The 21,948-nt window shown below is 39.5% G+C and overlaps 1 protein-coding gene across 1 annotated transcript in view; it reads right to left on the bottom strand.

The window, feature by feature from the left end:
- Positions 1-21,948, bottom strand: part of dock5 (dedicator of cytokinesis 5) — a 118,320-nt gene that overhangs the window by 64,662 nt on the left and 31,710 nt on the right. The window contains exons 7-11 of the mRNA XM_041787258.1: positions 21,722-21,857; positions 15,758-15,915; positions 15,265-15,346; positions 11,623-11,752; positions 10,919-10,991 (exon numbers count right to left, since the gene is read on the bottom strand). Coding sequence (XP_041643192.1) covers positions 10,919-10,991; positions 11,623-11,752; positions 15,265-15,346; positions 15,758-15,915; positions 21,722-21,857 — 579 coding nt within the window. The remainder of the gene's footprint in view (positions 1-10,918; positions 10,992-11,622; positions 11,753-15,264; positions 15,347-15,757; positions 15,916-21,721; positions 21,858-21,948) is intronic.

The following is a 21,948-nucleotide window of genomic DNA, read 5'->3' as shown; positions in this document are numbered from 1 at the left end:
AGGCAAAAGCTTCAGAGCTCCTCCTGCAGCCTGGCTGCAGAATAGGACATAAACCTCCTCCATGGTAACAGATGAGGGGAACTAGAACATTAAAATGCATGTCAGTACATTCTTCTTGTTATTGTACTGAGTTATGTTCAAGTGTTCCTTTTTTACTGGTTTTAGTCAGTTATTAGGGAGTAGATGTGAAGTCTTGATTGACAGCTCGATTGGTGAAAATGGCTCCGTCTTAGCAGAGTAGAGAAGGAAAAATTAGGAAAAAAATGCAATCAAATCGAACAAAAGGTATAGTTATTGGACTCTCATAAACCCAGGTGTCTGCTGCAATCTGACAAAAGAAGCTGCTCTGCTGTGAACTCTGACTAAGTGGATCTTTGATTGTTAATTTCAACCTCATGGGAAATTTTGGTTTGCATCAATGCTAGCGCATGATCATAACAGTACCTCTTTTATCTCTGCTGATCTTATCTTTTCCATGTGTTAGTCATGTTTTTAAAAGGAAAAATCTAATCGTGCCTTTTATAAATGTCCTTGATATCACTATGTTCTTTACCATGAAAAAGGTCAACAAAGTCTGCTGATGCCGTCTAACTCGTTCAGTCTGACACCTACCCCGCTGCAGCAGTTTCAGGTCTTAAGAGGAACTATTTTAAAACTATCAGTCTTGTTATTGATCGTACTTCTTGATTTGATTGGAAGCACGGAGGCATCGTTATTACAATTCCAAAAAGGTTAGGGGCATTGCCTAAAACGTGAATAAAACAGACCACAGCCACCTGCAAATCCTTTTCAACTTATATTCAAATGAAAAAAGCACAAAGACAAAATGTATAATGCTCAACCTTGCATGCTTTGTTTTTGTCTACTGATTCTGGAGTTCAGTGAGAGTCTGTGGGGGGAGGGCTGGAGTACTGCTCATGGGGCTGACAGCAGAGGAGGAGAAACTGTTCTTGTGGTGTACTGGAGCCTACTGCCAGAGGGGAGAGCCTCAGAAAGTCAACTTCCAGGATGAGAGGGATCGGCTGCAATTTTACCTGCATGCCCCAGAGCCCTAGAGGCATACATGTTGTAGAGCAGTGGTTCCCAACCATTTTTCCTTGGAACCCCCTCTATTCGTATCTAAGACAAGCTGAGCCCCCCCCAGGACCCAAACAAAAAATTATATCATCAAATCATTGCCAAAAATAAACATGGAGTTGTGTTTCATTGATAAAAGGCTCTTCATAGGTTTTTCTTACCAAAAGACCAATGTTTAACACTGTTTGTAAGGTGCTTCATCATGATTTTAATTAATATTTGCAACTCTAATTTTGACAACCGCAGAGCAGACAATGCCTCGTGCCCCCCTGAGATCCCCGGCTACCACCACCCCAGACCACAGGTCAGGAACTGCTGTCGTAGAGAGATTATAGGTTGCAGCAAATTACTTTCTCTGCAGAGCAGATGATATGCTGCAGCCTGTTCCTGTCCCTCACCGTGACTGCAACGAACCAGACTAATCGATGAAGTGAGGATGGACTCGATGAGGGTGGTGTAAAAGTGCACCATCATCGTCTTTAGCAGGTTGGACACCTTCAGCTGCTGCAGGAAGTACTCCCTCTGCTGGGCTTTTTTGATGAGAGAGCTGATGTTCAGCTCTCAATTGAGGTCTGGGTGATGAGGGTCCACTGTGGAAGCTTAGGAGTCACAAAGAGTAATGGAGGCTGGGACGGGGGAGCAGCACCCTTCCTGAAATCTACAACCATCTTCACAGTCTTTAGAGCATTAAGCTCCAGGTTGTTTTGACTGCTCCAGTTCACCAGATAGTCTACTTCCTGCCTGTAGGCGGACTCGTCCCCACTAGAGAAAAGAGCTGTATATACGTTCTAAATTTAATACCTGCAACGTGTTCCAAAAAGTTGGTAGTAAGGGAAGAATAACTGAGAAAGTTATGGAATGATCAACCTCACCTGAAACATTCAACAGGTTGATTTGTAAAAGGCGATAGTACCATGATTTGGTATAAAAGGAGCCCTCCTTAAAGACTCAATCACAATCAACAATGGGGCAACGTTTTACACTTTGTAAAAGACTATAATGGCTAATAGTTTCACGCTTTTTGAACATTCCTCAATGTTTGGTTGCAAGGTATTTGGAGAATTCACCATCTACAGTTCACAATATCATCAAAAGATTCAAAGAACCTGGAGAAATCTCTGGGGAAAGGCTGAAAACTAACACCAAATGTTTGATTCTCAAACCCTCAGGCAGCACTTCATTAACAACTGGCATCACTCTGTGATGGATATTAAGACATGGGCTCAGAACACAATATAAGTTAATTTTATTCTATCTATGCAGAGCAAAAGCAATAAATCATCAACATCAAGTGGAAAAATGTGCTGTGGTCTGATGAGTCCACAATTCAAATCTTTTTTTTTTTTTTTTCCTAAATAATGGCCATCACTTCCACCCAGGCTAAAGAGGAAAGGATGACAATTATCAAAAGAAAGGTGAACAGCCAGCATCTGTGATGGTATGGGGGCGTATTAGTGCCCATGGCATTTGTAACACACACATCTGTAAGGGCGCCATGTCCAGACGATGTCTCAGGGTCTTTTTCTGGGACTTCCCTGCTTATTACAACATGACAATGCCACACCATGGCTTCACAGTAAAAGAGGGCGGGGCCTAGACTGGCCTGCAGTCCAGGCCCATCTTCCATTGAAAATGTATGGAGCATTATGAATCACAAAATATGACAGTGGAAACCCTGCACTGCTGAGAAACTTTAGGTGTACTTGAAGCAATAATGGGAAAGAATTTTCACTTTCAGTTCTTCAGCAATGAATGTTTCCAGTCCCCAGATGCTGAAAGATTTTCAGAAGAAAAGGTGATGCAACACAGCGGTAAACATGCTCCAGTCATGATGCAGACATCAAATTCAGAATGTGTGTATATTTCCAAAAACAATCAACTTTACCAGATTGAACATGAAATGCCTTGTCTTTGTGCTGTATTTAAGTCAATATATGTTAAAGCGTTTGCAAATGGCTGTGTTCTGTTTTTATCTGCAACGTCCCAGCATTTTTGGAATCAGAGTTTGTCATTTCAGTTTGGGAACTCCTTTCAGGAGCTTTAAAAGTGTGCTTTGGCTAGAAGAAGCAAGTTCTACCTGCCAGATCCCTATCTGCATGTCTTGGTGCATCAGCATCCATCACAGAAGTATTTTGGCTTTACTTGTACAACTGAGTTAGAGATGAGTTGTCAATACTATTAAATTACAGTCCATATGCTTAAGTCTGAACTGAATGTTACAGGGGACATATTTTACCCCTTTTAGACAAGTTTATATTGGTCTCAGAGGTCCCCAAAACATGCCTGTGAAGTTTGCTGATGAAAAAACACTCCAGTATTGGATTTTTGCATGTCTAAAAACTCCTCTGTTTCAGCCCTGCTCAGAACGAGCTGTTTCTGTGTCTGTGGCTTTAAATGTTAATGAGCTGTTGACTCTGCCCCTGATCAAAACCATCTCAGGAAATGAATTTGGCACTCCTGATGTTACAAGGTTACAGACACTTTCACCCAAAGTTAAGGACCTGACTGAGATTGATTTTTTGCAAAATAAAAGCGATATTTCTTAAATTCCGATTAAGTACAATTGCGCTTTGAATGCATTTCCATTGAAGGGAGTTTTGGGCAAAGGCCTTGCAATACTCATAAAATCTCATCTCGCTTGAATCGCTGCAGGGAAGCTTGACGCTCAAAACCTGTTGCATGTTGGTACGGTTTTGGTTACAACTACGGCGGTTGCCTTGATAATTTTGAACAAAAGACGAAGGCAACGGATGATAGTTCAGAGGTAAAGTCCGTATGTATGGCAAAAGCCACGTACAAGGGTATAAGTATGATGTTAAGAAAAGTCTTGTCTCTTCTTCTGCTCACACGTACTGCGCCATGTTGTCTCGGAGTGACTGGTCATGTGACACCGTACTTCATGTCCCGTGACTTGTAAATGCAGAAAAAGTGTTTCCATTAAACTTTTGCAATATACCTCCTCATGAAAGCATAAAATCTTTTTATCAATATTTTAGGGTTTTTTCGCAATTCAGGTGTTTCCATTACCAGTTTTTTATTGCGCTATTTAGATTTTGCGCATTTCCAAGTGTAATGGAAACCCAGCTAGGGTAACCCACTGAGCTGTCCAGCATCTCAACTTGCTGCTAAGAGGAGGATCAGGAGAGGGGGGCAGAACTTTCTTTCAAGCAGGGAGGGCCAACTGAATCTGGGGGAGAGGCTAACTCCCCACATGACATCATGAGGGGAAAATCTGAGAATGGCTTGTTTCAGCACACATTTTCTGAAAGGCAGAGAAAGAAAGGAGGGAATGAAATTGATTTTTCTGGTACTTCGGGGATTGTGGACAGGCCAGGGGCACATGTTTTTGTTAGATAAAAATGAAAAAGTAATTTATTCCATCATATGTCCCCCTTTAAGATCTTTTTTTTTTTTTAAAAAAGGAATATGTGTACGATGCAAGATGACAAAGAACTGATAACAGTTATCACTGTTTAATTGATGCAAATTTATATGCATGTTTATGTTTAAGTATATGCAAATTTAAAACTAGTATGACTGTTTCTTTAATATTTGTTATGCATGTATTGTGCAACTCCATACATTCTACATAGTTTTCACCTTTTACACTCTAACAGTTACTGAAGGAAAAAGTCCTTCACAGCATGTAGAGAGACATGTAGTTGAAAGTTTCACCAATGCTGAAAGGTTTTTGTGTTCAGAGACGAAGTGCACAGCATCATCCTCTAAAAACCACACCCACCCGAGGGGAAAACAGTTGGTGCCACAAAATGCAGCCAAGTGCAGAAATGCTACCTAAATGCATTTAAGTATTTATAAACACAAGATTCCAGCATTTTGAAAGATTATTTCAGCACTTTAAGTCTACCAAAGAGGGAAGAGTGCAATAACACATCCAGTATAGTTAGTCAGTCGCTGTGTCCCTTCCTCCTTTGCTCGGTTTTGTTGCAGAATTGATGCCACACATTGGTCAGAACATTTAATATTTTAACGCAACTATCTGATCAAATTAGTTAGTTGAAAGATCCTCATTTAACCTTAGTAGGAACAAAAGTAGGTCTTGCACATCTTTTAATATTTTCATGATCACTGATGACTTTCATTCTGGTGTCTTTCTGTCTTTTTGCACATTTTGGTCCCTCAAAGACTCAGTTTTTCATCCAGATGGTGAAACAACTTTAGTTTGGGGTTCTTCACCCAGATGGTCGAGCATCTCAATGCAATCTGATGGTTTAGAGTGGACAAAAAGGACACAGACATCACCTCATGCAATGGATACCCAAGGCAAATCATTGGATCCCAAATTCCCCCCAAAATTCTCCCTCTGTGATGGGAGAACTTTCTGTACCATGTCTATTTCACACAAAAAAGGAGTCATTTCTTCCTTTCTTTGATGGATTTTTTTTCAGCCTATTTTGCCTATTTTTTATGGATTCTGTGTGCTACTGCACTCACACAGACAGAGACAGAGCTTTTCAGATCTTAGTGCATGCATACTGCATCACAGAGGTTATTAAATCTATCAGAAAAGATTCCTCTTCAAGCATGTGGGCACCATCACTAACCTCGACACCCTGGGCTTCTGAACATGTCTCATTATCCAGGTGTGGATGTTACATGAAGGAGCTCTGAGCGAGTCTGTGACCACTGCAGGTCAGTCACATGTAAGCACTTGTTGCAGTAGGCCAGCAGGCTGCAGTGCTTTGTTTTCTCCCACTGTAACAAGTGCTTGCAGGATCCATACATTCACAGAGTCGTGCCTGCTTCTACTGCAATACTGGAGGTGTGGGGGTCAAAGGGGTGTCATGAGATGTCCTTCAATGCCTCGCTTTTTCCATTTGTGAGCTAATATGTTAGGCCACACAGGTGTACATTTAGCTTCATTTTCAGCAATTTGAAAAAAGATCTGATTGCATCCCTCCATTGATGCAGGCTTAATGACAGAGCGGCCAGACGGAAGCCTCTCCTCAATGAATGAACATGAAAGCCCGCTTGGAGTTTGCAGAAAACCTCAAATGAAAGCCAAGTGAGCTTTCATGTGTTTTGCATTGAGGAGAGGCTTCCATCCTAGCCACTCAGCCATCAAGCCCGGATCAGTGGAGAGATGCAATGATGGTTGTTCTTCCAAGGCTTCGTCCCAGGCAGTTCCCTTGACCTCCTACCTTGGATTTTGCTCTGATATCATTGTCAGCTATGAGGCCTTGTATAGAGGTTTGTGCCTTTCCAGATCATCTCCAGTCAATTTATTTTACCACAGGTCAACTATAATCAAGGTGTAGAAACATCTCAGCAATTATCCAGAGAAATAGGGGGAGTCTGAGCTAAATTTCAAGTGTTGTTGCAAAGGGGCTGAATATTTATTCCAACGTGATATTTCAGGTTTTTATTTTTTTAATACATTTGCAAACATTTCTAATATTCTGAGGGTAGATTAATTATTTCAAAAAATAATTTAAATGACTGTAGCATCAGGCTGCAACATTAAAAATGTGAAAACTGTGTAGGGGGTCTGAGTATTTTCTGAATGCACTTTATATTTTTCTCATTTCATGCAGGCCTTCCTTAAACTGACACGCCAAATGGGTGAAGCTTCAATAGGAAACGTCTGCAAAAGGCAGAGGCTTTGAAAGAAACTCGGAGTGTGATTGGATGAACGTTCTGTCTGTCACATCTCTACGGGCCAATCAGAGCAACAAAACACTGCTTTGCAAGGTGAGGCCTTCCTTCCAACAGTGTTGATTTTTGAAACTACTATAAAATAAGTCATTTTTAAGTTTTATTAACCATTTTGTCATTTTTTTTATTCCTTGTTATTGATTTCATAGTGTTCTCACTGTCTGTTGTATTACTTATTAAGGTATATCTGCTGTGTTTCATGTTTTGATTTCTGTTTTAGTCCAGCATTTCTCAATGTTTTTTCTGTCCTGACACCCTTTAAAGGTTAAAAAATTGTGTCAAAAGTCTATGACACTGATCATCAACTGGTGGCCCAAGGGCCATATCAGGCCCCCCACAGCTCCCCATTCCACCCCCAGAAGATCACTGAATTCAGAAAAGGAGAAAAAGAAGATATTGTGGATTCAAGAGAATCTTTTGGCTTTAAATGTCTGCAGCTGTTAAATCAACCCCCCAAAAAAACCCAATTAATATTGACAAAAATATGCAGGAAAAGTGGTGGAAAGAGGTACAAATATGGCAAAAAATGGTAAAAGAGGAAAAGGGGGCAAAAAGTATCAAAAATGGGTTAAAAGGGGAAAAATGGTGCAAAAAAAGGTAAGGGATTAAAAAGTGACAAAAATAGATGAAAACTGGCAAAATGGATACAAGAGTGGAACAAAGGGGATACAAGATGCTGGAAAAGTGGTTGAAAATGGGTTAAAAATGGAAAACAAATTGGGCTTCAGGCAAAAAGTATCAACAATGGGTTAAAAGAGGCAAAAATCTAGCAAAAATACCGTGGCAAAGTAGTAAAAAGGGGTTAAAGAGTGGCACACAGGGGCAATAAATGGCAGGAAAGTTGGATAATGAGTTTAACAGAGGCAAAATGGGCAAAAGTTACAAAAGTTGGTTTAAAAGTGGCTAAATGATCAAAAATGGGTTAAGAGGGGCAAAAAAAGTTGCAGAAATGGCCAAATCAATTAGTGAAAAGGGAGTTAAAAGTGGCAAAAATTAGTTAATACTGGGGCTACATCACAACTGGGGGAGCCCATTCTATGGGGTTTTCAGGGGCCCAGGGACAGGCCTGTAATAAGGATAGATCTTAGTGGTAATGCCTAATACTTTTTTATGTTTTGGAAGGAAATACAAATGCAATACAATAATATATTAATCAGAGCAAAAATTCAATTAATTTTTGTTTATTTGAAAGTACAGCCCCCAGAGTCTCTTTGAAGACTAAATCCAGCCTCTGTGCAAATGTACTTGATGACCCCTGGTCTATGAAGTACTGAGGCCATAAGCAAACATTCATCCACACATTTCACTGCACTCTGTATGTTATGTGTGGCTGGCTCTGCATGTTTCCTCTCTCCTTGCTCTCTCTGGTCTCCCTCCTCCCACTACCTGTGTGGCTGCAGCACACCTGTGTGCTGTTAGCACTCAGGGTGGAGGAGGGGGAGTATTAGAGTGGCAGTGGAGAGGAGCATGAGAGAGCAGAGCTGAGCCAGACACTGTGGCACACTCATGGACAAGCGCGTGAGGAGGTTTGTTTGATTTGGTTAACCTTCTGCTTTTCGTTGATTAGTAATTAATTTGGTTTATCCAAGCATTTCATTTTCCCGTTCCTTCTTTTCCTCCCCCAAGCACGTTTAGATTGCTAGGTTTTGTTGTTTTAGTTTGGCTGTAGTCGTCGGTAGTCCTATTTTCTCGTTGTTTTCTTTTATTAATAGGTAGTTTCTTTGGTTAGGTAGTTTTAGTTAAGGGTGGTGGCTGGTCCACTGGCCCATTGCGAGGTTAGCCACGTCCACCACCCCTCATTTGTTCTTTTTGGCTGGCGGCTGCAGCCCTTTTTAATTTCACTGATTTGTTTACTGCTTGATTAATTGATTATTGCTTATTTAAAATAAAGCTTGGATTATTTTTGAAACTCAAACCCGTTGTCTGTGTCCATTTATATGTTATGGTCTCTTTTGTTCTAGCCTTATTTTTATGGTTGAAATTAATCATTTTTAAGAGGCTGTAACACTGTATTTCAGAGATAATGGGTAAATTTAATATTTTCTCAATGCATTAACTCATTTGTGATGCTTTCTTTGGATAGCAGAGCTTCCATTATAATGAGGCAATTCCACAAGATCTTGAGAAAACTGGAAAATGAGATGTGCATTATCTTAATTTTGTCCTGTCTCTTTATCAGTCATATGTTTTGATCCAGCCAAGATCGTGACTGCAACAATTTAGTATGCATTGTTGAAATGTACTGGGTTGCAATTTGTCATTACAGAGACTGCAGGCTAGCCTAGTTGAGAGACACTGCTCTTAAGCTCTTTCATAAACCAATTAAAATGCTTATGGTTTCATGGAATTTGCCTCTAGACCTTAAAAACACATTTTGGTGCATTTTGCCATCCTGCAGAGCCGACAATAAAAGAGTCCTGCAAAGTTCTAACTGACATGCACCTATTCATCTGCTGATCATGCTAACATGATCTCAGGAAAAGGGCAAATGAGACAATTTTGATTCTGAATGTCAGGGTAGCTAATGATCTGCATATTCATGGTAATTCTTGGTTGATTTTAAAGCGTTTTGAATGTACCCCTTATGATGCAAGAACGCATCCCAGGATGCCACAGCACCCTAGTTGAGAAAGGCTGCTTTAGTCAGCACCTTGGTAAAAGTTAATGTTTTTAAAATGTGCTACAGAAATAAAGTTGATTGGATTTTTAACCTTTTATAGATGTATTTGTAAAAAATCCAAAAAGTTGTCAGTCCAGTTTTAGTCAATAAAAAGTCCTCATTCTTTAGTCTTTATTTTTTGTCACATGTATTCTTCCTGAACTTATTTAATCAGCCACATTGTAAAATTAATTTAAATATTAAACAGTTATATTAATGCATTATCAATACTTTTATTGATTTAATACATACCGATGAAAATACTTTTATACACAGTAGAAAAATATGGACTTTGAGTGTCCAACAGTCCAGCGCTAACATTTCAGCTTCATTTAAGTTTTCTTGAGTGATAAACTTATTTTACATCAAGAGTTCTTAATCACCAAAGATTTATTTTTAGCTAGTCAGTCTAGTTTTCCTCATGAAAAAAGCCAAAAATTAACACTGCTATCCAAAAATCTTGGAATGATGATCCTTAGCGATTTGTCCTCTTTGAATAACACTGTTTAGGCCTGATTCATTGTTTAGAAGTTTTCATGATCTTCTGCTAGAAAATTAAATACAGACTGATGCATTGATTGCTCACTCAATATAATGGAAACTGTTCCAAAAAATGAAAGTGCTTAGTTTGTTGTTATTTCATCATAAATATTATTCCCGTTTCCATTAATAAATTCCTTCATAATGACCTTTTGGTGATTAATTTGTAATGTCTGGTTCATGATTACCAGTGGAAACTAAGTCCCTGGGTGTTAATAAAATATAAATGCATTTGTCAAGACTGAGAAGCTTAACAACTGCTCTGGAACAGTTTGTCTTTTGTCAGGAGCTCACATGGGGAAGTAACATTTTTAAGGAGCAGGAAATTACACGTCCAGGAAGCTTTTCTTCACTTTTAAGGGAAGACATTACTTTAGTGCAAAAACAAACCATGCCCGAGTGTGGATAAGCATGTAGCCCTCCACAGTTAAAACGCTAAAGACTGTCATTTGAGTCAACATTGACATTTTTCATCCACAAATCGTTTAACAACAGCTATCAAAGCCAAAAAAAAAAAAAAACCCTGCGTTTTTGTATAAAGCTTCTCAAAAAGACACAGTGAACTGTGACTCCTGCAGAAGAGACAAATAGAGGTTAAACCTGAGAAAATTCTGGTTTAGATGTTTGGTATCAGTCAAGATATTTTTGGTGCGCTCCATCTAGGATGTCTGTGAACGTGTCATTGCCTCATCCGCCCATCCTGCAGGTGCTGTGAAAACGCAGCCTTGAAGCGTGTCTTTGACACAAACTAACACTCCAGATTGCAAAAAGTTTTTTTTGTTTTTGTCCTTGAAATGCAACACAGCAAAATTTGAACAGCATAGATGAAAAAGACCTGATGGAACACAGCAAGCAAATATAACTCCAACCCTATTCTGACTCTGTCATTTGTGCTGAAAGGTGCGTCGTTATAAAACAAGGTTGAGCCTGTTAGCAATGCGTGAGTGTGACAAATACAAAACTCACTGCTGAAAAGGAATGAAATGCTGTTTGTCCTCGTCGTCTGTTTTCCCGTGAGCGATATCTGTGATGTCCATCACTGCAAAGACAAAGGCAACATCATAGTCAGCAGAATGTCGTCAAGGGTAAACTCATTTCCTGATGCAACATTTTACAGCTTAGATTTTTCTTAAAGTTTATTTACACACTTTAACTGTCCAAGCTGCATTTTCTACTTTGAAACAGAGGCTGAGCCGTGTGCCGGATCTAGCTCACCTGTAGACTGGAAAAGCAGACAGCCAGCCAACTAAAACAGATTGAGGGTTCTTGATCTGCAGCTTGCAAATGCCTCTGAAATGTTCAGTCCACCGAGCCCTCTATCTAAAGTGTTTTTCTTTCTCCTGGCTAAGAATAATGTTATTTCTTTCTGTCTCTGGTTTCAGTCCATTTGCTGGAACCGCAGAGGAAGGCATTTCTCATCAAATCCACTAATCATCTGGCCAAAAACAAAAAGACGAGTGCTAAACCAATTTCCACTGGCTCCTTTGCCAAGGCGGGGCCGAGGCATTTTCTAGGTCAGGAAGCAGGTGTTCCCATTTCATTCAGCACAGGGATCCTTCATTTTTACACCTCCACTGAACTATTTTGTGCAGCCACATACGAGTGGCATTTTTCTTGATGGATTCAAAACAAATAAAACAAATATTGGGAAAGTTTTAGAAAGAGCTTACCAGCCACCCCAAAGGGTCTCCTCAGTCCTCCGGTGTGTTTCTTGCCCTCTTTGAGCTCCATGCTGCCCACTCGGATGATCTGACACACCAGGAAGAGTCTTTGCCTCATCAAGTCACTGCTGCTCAGGTCCTGGAAGAAACAAACAAAAACTATTTCTATATACAGAATAATGACAAGCTTCTCATACAACCCCAGTTCCAAAAAGATGTAAATACAATGCAATGATTTGCAAATCTCACAAACCCATACTTTATTCACAAGAGAATACAAACAACATATCAAATGTTAAAACTGAGACATTTTACCACATCCTTCTTAATTTGATGGCAGCAGCACATCTCAAAAAAGTAGGGACAGGGTAACAAAAGGCAGGAGAATTAAGTGATACTAATGAAAAACAGCTGGAGGAGCATTTTGCAACTACTTAGGCTATGGGGCAATAGTACAGTAACACAACTGGGTATAAAAGGGGGATTTAAGAGAGGCAGAATCTCTGTAATAAAGGTGGGCAAAGTATTACCAATCAGCAAAGAACTGCATCTAAAAATTGTGCAGCAGTTTCAGAAAAATGTTCCTCAATGTTATGAAGACTTTGAATATCCCACCAACTACAGTCCAGGATATCATCAACAGGTTCAGAGAACCTGGAGAAATCTCTCTGAGCAAAGGGCAAGGCTGAAGGTCAACATAAGATGCTCTAGACTAAAACTAAAAAGAACAGACATGACTATAATGTGCCTAAAACTAAAATTTCTTTTAAAGACTAAGACTAAAAGTAAAAATAGCTGACAAAATTAACACTGTCAAAATTTTAAATTCTTCTTGGAAACCATGGATGCTGTGTCCTGCAGACTAAAGCTTGTTATCAGCAGACAGTTCAAAAGCCTGCATCTCAGATCGAATGCGGCTGAATTAGTGCTTCTGACATGGGCAGCTTACACATCTGGAAAGGCTCTAGTAAAGCTGAAAAAGATGTCAAGGCTTTAGAGTGACATACAGTCATCGACGAAAGTATTGGCACCCCTGGAATTTTACCAGAAAATACACCATTTCTCCCAGAAATTGTTGCTATTACAAATGTTTTTGGTATACACATGTTTATTTCCTTTATATGCATTGGAACAACACAAAAAACAGAAGAAAAAAGCCAAAATTTACATAATTTTACACAAAACTCAAAAATGGGCCGGACAAAATTGTTGGCACCCTCAACTTAATATTTGGTTGCACACCCTTGAGAAAAAATAACTGAAACCAACCGCTTCCTATAACCATCAACAAGCTTCTTACACCTCTCAACTGGAGTTTTGGACCACTCTTCTTTTGCAAACTGCTCCAGGTCTCTCAGATTTGAAGGGTGCGTCTTGTAACGGCAACTTTCAGATCTCTCCATAGGTGTTCAATAGGATTTATATCTGGACTCATTGCTGGCCACTTTAGAACTCTCCAGCTTTGTCTCCAACCATTTCTTGGTGCTTTTTGAGGTATGTTTGGGGTCATTGTCCTGCTGGAACATCCATTACCTCTGATGAGGCCCAAAATTTTTTGATAGTCTCCAGATTTCATGATTCCTTGTGCACAGTCAAGGCACCCAGTGCCATAGGTAGCAAAACAACCCCAAAACATCCTTGAACCTCCACCATGTTTGACTGTAGGTACTGTGTTCTTTTCTTTGTAGGCCTCATTCTGTTTTCTGTAAACAGTAGAATGACGTGCTTTTCCAAAAAGCTCTACCTTAGTCTCATCTGTCCACAAAATGTTCTCCCAGAAGGATTGAGGCTTACTCAGGTACATGTTTGCAAACTCCAGTCTGGCTTTTTTAGGTCTCTTTGTCAGTAGTGGGGTTCTCCTCGGTCTCCTGCATAGCGCTTCATCTCATTCAGATGACCACGTATGGTCCCAGCTGACACTTTTGCACCCTGAGTCTGCAGGACAGCCTGAATTTGTGTGGAAGTTGACTGAGGATGTTTATCCACCATTCCAACTATCCTGTGTTGCATTCTTTTGTCAGTTTTTCACTTCCGTCCACGTCCAGGGAGATTAGCCACAGCTCCATGGGTTTTAAACTTCTTGATTATATTACGCACAGTGGACAAATTTCAAGATGTCTGGAGATGGTCTTGTAACCTTGAGATTGTTCATATTTTTCCACAATTTTGCTTCTTAAGTCCTCAGACAATCCTCTTCTTTCTTCTCTTCTTTCTCTTCTCCATGCTTGGTGTGACACACACAGGCACACAACACAAAGGCTGAGTCAACTTTTAGACATTCTAACTGGTTTCAGGTGTGATTTCTAGATTGCCAGCACCTGTTACTGCCACAGGTGAGTTTAAATGAGCATCACATGCTTGAAATAAAATGAATTACACACAGATTTTAAAGGGTGTAAAAAAATTTCTCCAGCCCATTTTTGAGTTTTGTGTAAAACTATGTAAATTTTGGCTTTTTTCTTCTGTTTTTTGTGTTTTTCTAATGCATATAAAGGAAATAAACATGTGTATACCAAAAACATTTGTAATGGAAACAATTTCTGGGAGAAATGGTGTATTTTCTGGTAAAATTCCAGGGTTGCCAATACTTTTGTACATGACTGTATACTCCCATCCAGGCAAAGTCTCTTTGAAGGAAGGCCTTGCCTATTTCAGCAAGACAATGCTAAACCACATACCACATCCATCACAACATCATGGCTTCACAGAAGAGGAGTCCAGGTGTTAAATTGGTCTATCTGCAGTCCAGACCTTTCACTAACTGAAAACATTTGAAGCATCATAGAATTAAATCTGGCAAAGACTGTTAAGCAGCTACATTTCTACATCAGACAAGAATGGGACAACATTCCTCTCCCAAAACTGTTTCTTCACTCTTACAAACTGCTGATAAAAGAGGGGATCCTACTCAATGGTAAACATGGCCCTGTCCCTGCTTTTTTTTGAGTAGTGTTGCTGCCATGAAATTTAAAATGAGCTAATATTTTGATTAAATTGTAAAATGACTCAGTTTCAACATCTGATTTGTTGTATATATTCTATTGAGAACAAAATATGGATTTATGAGAATTGCAAATCATTGCATGCTGTTTTTATTTACATTTTTCACAGCGCCCCAACTTTTTTGGAAATGAGGTTGTACATTTAATGTAGGGCTGCTCAAACCACCTCACAAGTTAATGAGTGCATTCATATGGCTGGAGCTGCACACCAGATGGCAAGAATTACAGGATGAAAGCATGCAGTAAAATCTTCCAACGTATCATTTCTCAAGTATCTTTCTGTGTTTACTTTTCTGCATGCTTTGGGAATCAGAGGAGTCTTGTGTGCTTTGGAGATAAGGAAGAAGGGAGGGTTCTTTGTTGAATGAGGTTTTATGAAATACATAAAGGTCACATGCAGGTTGGCACTCTTGCTTCTTTGCAGGAAACTGCCGTCTGCATCATTACCACAAACAGCAGGAAACTGCAGAGTCAAATTTATTCACATTTTCAAGGATAAGCTGTAAATGTGTGCCATTCAGTGAAACTTTCAGAAAATTAGGAGCGATCCAGGAGCAAATTGTCTCCTTTGTCACAAATTTCAGGCAGAGCTTGGATTGTTCAAATCCGAAGCACTGGGAATACAGCCGCTGGGTTGGGATTCAGTTACCGTGAAGAGTGCTGGCAAGTTGTTGAGCTTTTCAATTTCTTTAGGCATCCCCATGCTGTCCCAGCGCACCAGGAAGTTCTCACTGCAGGAATTGGAATAAAAACTTCAGTTAGATGTGACATTGTCTGAGGCACCAGGAGGAAAATTAACACTTTCATATCTCAGCACTAATTTTTAGTTCAAAGTTGATCAAATCTGATTGCACGAACGCCTGTGAATTTGTGAAGTTTTTAATAGCGGTATTACAAAGTCTACTGAGCTCTTTTCATAGCGGGTATTCAGACTTTTCAAACAGAGTATAAATAATTTATGCTTTCTGACTTCAAAAAGTTGATTCTGTGCCCTTCAACTTTGAAAAGACTTTAAAAATTCACAAATGCAAGAAAAGCATCAATAGCGATGACCTTCAGGAATGATGGTTTTAAATGTAATGACCTAAAATGAAAAATAAGCTGAACTATATGTTTGAAAGAAGAGAAAAGAGCTTTCAGACCTTATGAACTCAGACTGGTCAGGGTCGTACAGAGACATAAGCAGCTCAGCGTCCTCTCCGATGTTGCACACAAAGTTTTTCAGATTCATGAGCAGGCTGTAGGTGTGAACGGAGTTAAACAGATTCTGACGCCGCATCTCCAGGTTTTGTAGCCGCGTCTGCAGAAAAGCAAGGACAAAGAAATGTAGAGACATAGATCAGGTAAGATCATTATTATCAGAAACACAGATAATATTTTTCACACTGTCCCCAAGGAGAGATTTAGCCTCTCACTCTGCTACTGGGAGGAATAGCAAACATAAGCCTTAAAAACACTCGTTCACAAACAATGACCCATGGACATGTTTAGGAAATAAACCAGGCCTCCATCAGCAGCCAAGCCAATATCCATACTTTCGTCCATACAAGGACTTGAACTGGCGACCCTCCAATCCATCCCTACTGTCTGAATTACTGCCACCCTCGTTGGCAGGGCTGTCTGTAATTATTTACCACCACCTGAGTACATTTGTCCACCATTTAAGCATTTTCTTTTTCACCTATATCAGAATAACATCTAAGATCTATAAACTAGTGGACAAGCTCCCCTTAAGTATGCATGTGCTGCAAGTAGACTCTATGAGCCTGCTCACAGTCAGGATATAGAGAGACACTGTGTGGTAGGTCCACCATGTTGATATTCTGACAGAGCTATGATGGGTCATGTTAAAAAGAGGAGTTTTCTTAAGTTATTGTTTCTATTGCTATCCTCATGGAAAAGGGAAAAAAAAAACAGTTTTCCATGAACTGTATTATTAAATGGTTTTATTAAATATGTAAATTTTTTATCAGATATTTATGTCTCATACTGAGATAGCTCATGACAGTGGACACTTTTGCATTTTCTCATACAACATAATTATAAACTTAATTTAATTTTTCCAATATTTTTGGTTAGGGATGTGGGGATAAATGCATGATATAGACGTGTTAAGTCCATTTATGAATAAATATGGTTCTCTTATTTTAATTATCAGACAATAAAAATGATACTCCTTATGTTTTAAATAGAAGTAAGACTTAGCAACTGTGGAATCTAAAAGATATTCATATGTAACATCAAAAAAATGTACCCCAAAAGCAGACAGTTCTGTCTGCTGATAAGAAAAAGAGCACTGCAATGTACCCACAATGGCCACTTTATTAGGTACACCTGTTCAATTGCTTATTAACACAAATAGCTAATCAGCCAATCACGTGGCAGCAACTCAGTGCATTCAAATGAAGTTCAAAACGAGCATCAGAATGGGGGGGGGGGGGGGGGGGGGGTTTAAATGACTTTGAACGTGACATGGTTGTTGGTGCCAGACGGGCTGGTCTGAGTGTTTCAGAAACCCCTGGTCTACTCGGATTTTCATGCACAACCATCTCTAGGGTTTACTGAGAATGGTCTGAAAAAAGGGAAAATATCCAGTAAGTGACAGTTGTGGTTGAAAATGCCTTGTTGATGTCAGAGGTCAGAGGAGAATGGGCGGACTGGTTGATACTGAAGTGATTAACAAAAAAATAGAATGCAAAATCAAAAACTGTGTTAATTTCGTCAACTAAAACTATGACTAAAACTATTTGTTGACAGCCTTTTTTCCATGACAAAAACTAGACTGAGACTAACAAAAAAATAGATCTGTGATGACTAAAACTGACAAAAACTAAGTTTAGTTTTCGTCAAAATGACTAAAACTAGACTAAAATGTAATGTAGTTTTCATCGGACATTCCAAATCCATGATATTTCTCCACAGTGAGTAAATCTGTCTAAATACAATGTATCTGTAGCTATTCTGCCTCTCAGCTGTAGAAAGCAGGGACCCAGGTTTGGCAGAGTGCAGAGAACACACAACCATGATTTGGTACCAGATTTAAGCAAGAAAATAAATGCTTGGACTAAAAGTAAATACTAAAATGTGAGGACTTTTTATGGACTAAAACTAGACTAAAATGTTTTGAGTTTTCATCGACTAAAACTAAAAAGGATAGAAATGACTAAAACTAAAATACATTTCATTTGAAGACTACAACTGAGACTAAAATAGATGCCAAAATTAACAATGTGTCAAAGAGCATAAAAAGGACTCAACGTGAGGATTCAAAGATCTTACAAAGTGCCGGTTAAGAAAAAAAAAAAATCAGACACAACACATTGAACCTTGAAGCAGGTGGGCTACAGCAGCAGCAGACCACACTGGGTACCACTGTGAGCTAAAGAACAGGAAACCATGGCTACAGTTCACACAGGCTCACCAAAGTTGGGCTACAGAAGATTGGAAAAATGTTGCCTGATCTGATGAGTCTTGATTTCAGCTGCAGCATTTAGATGGTAGGGTCAGAATTTGGCGTAAACAACATAAAAGCATGGATCCATCCTGCCTTGTATCAATGGTTCAGGCTGGTGGTGGTGTAATGGTGTGGGGGATATTTTCTTGGCACTCACTGAGCCCCTTACTACCTATTGAGCAATGTTTAAACGCCACAGCCTATCTGAGTGTTATTGCTGAACATGTCCAGCCCTTTATGACCATAGTGTATCCATCTTCTGATGGAATATCCGCAACACGGATGAGCAGCCCACAAATCTGCAGCAACTGTGTGATGCTATCCTGTCAATATGGGCCAAAACCTCTTAGGAGTGTTTCCAACACGTTGTTGAAACTATGCCATGAAGGCTGAAAACTACTGAAGTGGCTAGTGAGTGTATTTTGCAGTCATACGAATTTAAATTACATGTTTACATTTTTTTTATTTTCACAAATATTGTAGCATCTCTCAAGGCAGTTGATACAATTAAGACTATCAAACTATCAACATTTGCAATCAATCTCACACTTTCCACAGTTGTGTTTCATTTTCAAATTCCACAATTTCACATAGCAAACAATTTTTTTGTTTCATTCTGGATGTTTAACGGTCTTAAACAAAGGTTTAATGACTTCCTGTAAAAAAAAATAAAATAAAATTCAGGTTTATCAAAGATTATGATGTGAATTATAGAAGGAAAAATAGTGAACAATAGAAAAAGGTAAATGTCTGATAATAAAAGGTACAGATTTGATTGTCCACTGAGCAGCCTGTGAGGTTTTTTTTTAAGTGAAATAAGATATGAACAGCAGTGTATTTATCTTACATTGCTGTGGAAAGGACTTCATGATTTTGGCCAAAATTACAATCCTGATCAATATTGTGTTCACAATTATTAATCACGATTCTTTATGTAAAGGATCATTTTTCATTGCTTATTTTTTCTTTTAAAAACCCTCCCAACTACCAAGCTCTTTCCAGGGCTAGACTGAGAGAAAAATTCTGCTCTGGCATTTTGGTTCCTCACATCTGCCCTAACATTTGGTCAGATATGACACAGCAGCAGCCTCTAGATGCACCAGCTGCTCCACTGTCTGCCTACACCATGTTTGCACTCTAAAGTGGACTAAGTAAGAAGTGAATGTCAAATAATAAGACCTGGTGTTTAGTATGAATCCTCATCTAAGAATGCATTTTATCAAATGGTACTTCATGTTTTAGCACTGATGATTAAAGAGATTTTCTTTGTCTTACATGCATTATGAATGTCTTTTGTACTGTCTTACGCCTGGGATACTTTACTTCAAATTTGGAAAATGCTCTTATTGTGGACAACAAATAAACTTTAGGTTTATTGCCAGCCATGGTGGTAACTTAACTATAGCAAGCACTGCACTAGTTTATAGATACCCAAGATGCTTAATTATAACAAATCATGGGCCAACAACTGATCTGTCATGATAAAGCAGGCCTATTTAACATGGTCAGTTTCATTTACTGCTTATCCCATTCAGGGTCTTGAAGGGCTGGAGCCAATCCCAGTTGTTATTGGGCAAGAGGCAGGGTACAGCCAGCCACACGGCAGACATACAGAGACAGACAACCATACACACTCACAATCACACCTGTAGTAGATTTAGAGTTGCCAATTAACCTAATGAGCATTTTCTGGTCAGTCTGAGGAAGTCAGAGGACTTGGAGGGAACCCACGCATGCAAACTCAGCAAAGAAGGGCCGTTTCTGATCAGGACCATTATGCTGCCATACCCTCAAAATTTTTGCTTTTAATGAATTTTGTCAGAGTTATGTTGATGAGTAGGGGTGTAACGGTTCACAGAGGTCACGGTTCGGTTCGTGCCCCGGTGTTTGGGTCACAGTTCAGTAGGAGTTCGGTTCATTGGTAAAGGAGGAACATAAAGTCCCAAATTTATAGGGCTAATTCTTGGTTTCCCTCAAATATGACTTTTAAGCTGACAGTAGTGTAATTAACCTTTTGACCCTTCTAGTGTGAGAACTGCCTGTGACATTGGTACGACCTGCACTGTATTAAACATAAAAAAAAAGATTTTTAAAAAGATGAAAAATAAAAAGCAACAGAGAAATTAAAAGTCTAATATCCCCTGAGAATTATGAAATTTATACAAAGTAATAAAAGAAATAAAATATGTGTTTTATTCGTGCAAAATCAAAACTCGTGTTCGTCAGCGAAGGACCACAGCACTGCTCGTGTAAACACAGGATGGGACGTACAAACAGAGCAGCTAAATACACTACTTCTGCATATATGCTTCAGGCCTTTAAAATGTATTAGCATCGCTAAAGTCTCTGCTTTCACATGCAGAGGCTTTTCAAAAACAGCGCAGATTAGAGGAGGATAGGAAGAAGCCTCGCCTCTCCTCTGCTACTGCGCCTGTAGTTAATTTCTTCTTCGTGTGTTTTGTTTTGCCGGTTTCTTCCGTTTCTTTGTTGGTCGTTTCAAGCAGTTAGCTAACACTTATGATCACTGCCACAAGTAATGGCTGGTGATACTGCCATCCGTGATTGTTTTTTTTTTTTTGTCCATTCAGACCTTAGACTGTAGGAGAAATTCAGATGGTATTTGACCTGGGACTGCACAGTGAACCATGACCCCTGAACTGTGACAGTTCAGGACTGATACAAATGTCATTACACCCCTATGGGTAAGTATTGCTTTTAATTGATGATGTTATCTTTGCAATGCCAAAACTCCTGAGGAATTTCCCCCTTTAGGTACTAATAAAGACACCTTGAACCTTGGAAAAGGGCAACCATATACAGTTATGAGGATAAGTTTTATGCATGTGGGGTGCGAAGGATTAATCACCGGCCATAACCAGGGGCTGGAGAGGGGAGGGTGGAGGCAGAGCAAAGGGAAGTGGGAACTACAGTTCCCATCAGCCCTTATGTACCCATCATCCTTTGCATTCCACTCAGCATAATCAAACAGCATGAAAATGGTGGATATACCACAAGTGGCGAGGGAGACACCCCAACGACAGAAGTGTTTGAGATTGTGGAGGCTCTGGTGACTTCTAAATCTGACGCATGGAAGCATTTTGGTCTGGTGTGAGATTGCCAAAATAAGATGAGTGTACATTGACTAAAATCATGAGAAAACACTCATTACATAGGTTATAAAAAGGTCTTTTAATAAGAAAACATGTGCACACCTATTTTCTAAGAATTTTAGCAATGAATCAACAAAAACTGATGTTTATTTTTTATTGTAATGTACTGCTTTTTCTCTCATTTGGGTCCCAAATGGGGCCTAAACTTTTCCTAGATACAAATAGGGGGGGCTTTAGAGCGGTTGTACACTAGGCCCAGTTGTTTCGAACCACTCTGCAGCGCAATTCCTCTTTTCCTTTTTTCCCACAGATTATTTTCCCATGTCCCTCGTAATATACAAGGACATCCAGAGCACATTCAGGGTTGTGTCAATCCTACTTCCTGCTCGATGGTGCCCTTTAGGCAGCTTACTCGCCACATCTACGCCTTATGTCAGCCTCAAGTTCTGTCCCAAACGTGCCTAAACGTTCTGCACTGTCCTGCATATTCAACATTTATTTACTTAACTTTTTAAAGAGAGGAGCCAATATTGACATCATACCTTTTCTTCCTGTATCCTGTCATCCACACTACGGGACGCGGTCTCATGTGCCCTGAACAGACTGACTGTGCTGGTATGGTCAGGGTCCAGCGTGTTTCCTGCCTCATCTCGCACCACCAGGTCGAGTCCCAGAATCCTTTACAGAACAGAGGATCAGAGAGCATCACTTCACTTTATAGAGACAATCTTACAGCTATGACTCACACAAATAAAACTTTACAGCAGCT

The sequence above is a fragment of the Cheilinus undulatus genome, linkage group 5 (assembly GCF_018320785.1).
Source record: "Cheilinus undulatus linkage group 5, ASM1832078v1, whole genome shotgun sequence".
Classification (NCBI taxonomy): domain Eukaryota; kingdom Metazoa; phylum Chordata; class Actinopteri; order Labriformes; family Labridae; genus Cheilinus; species Cheilinus undulatus.
Note: the sequence above shows the minus strand (reverse complement) of the source record. Positions and strands in the feature narration are given on the sequence as shown.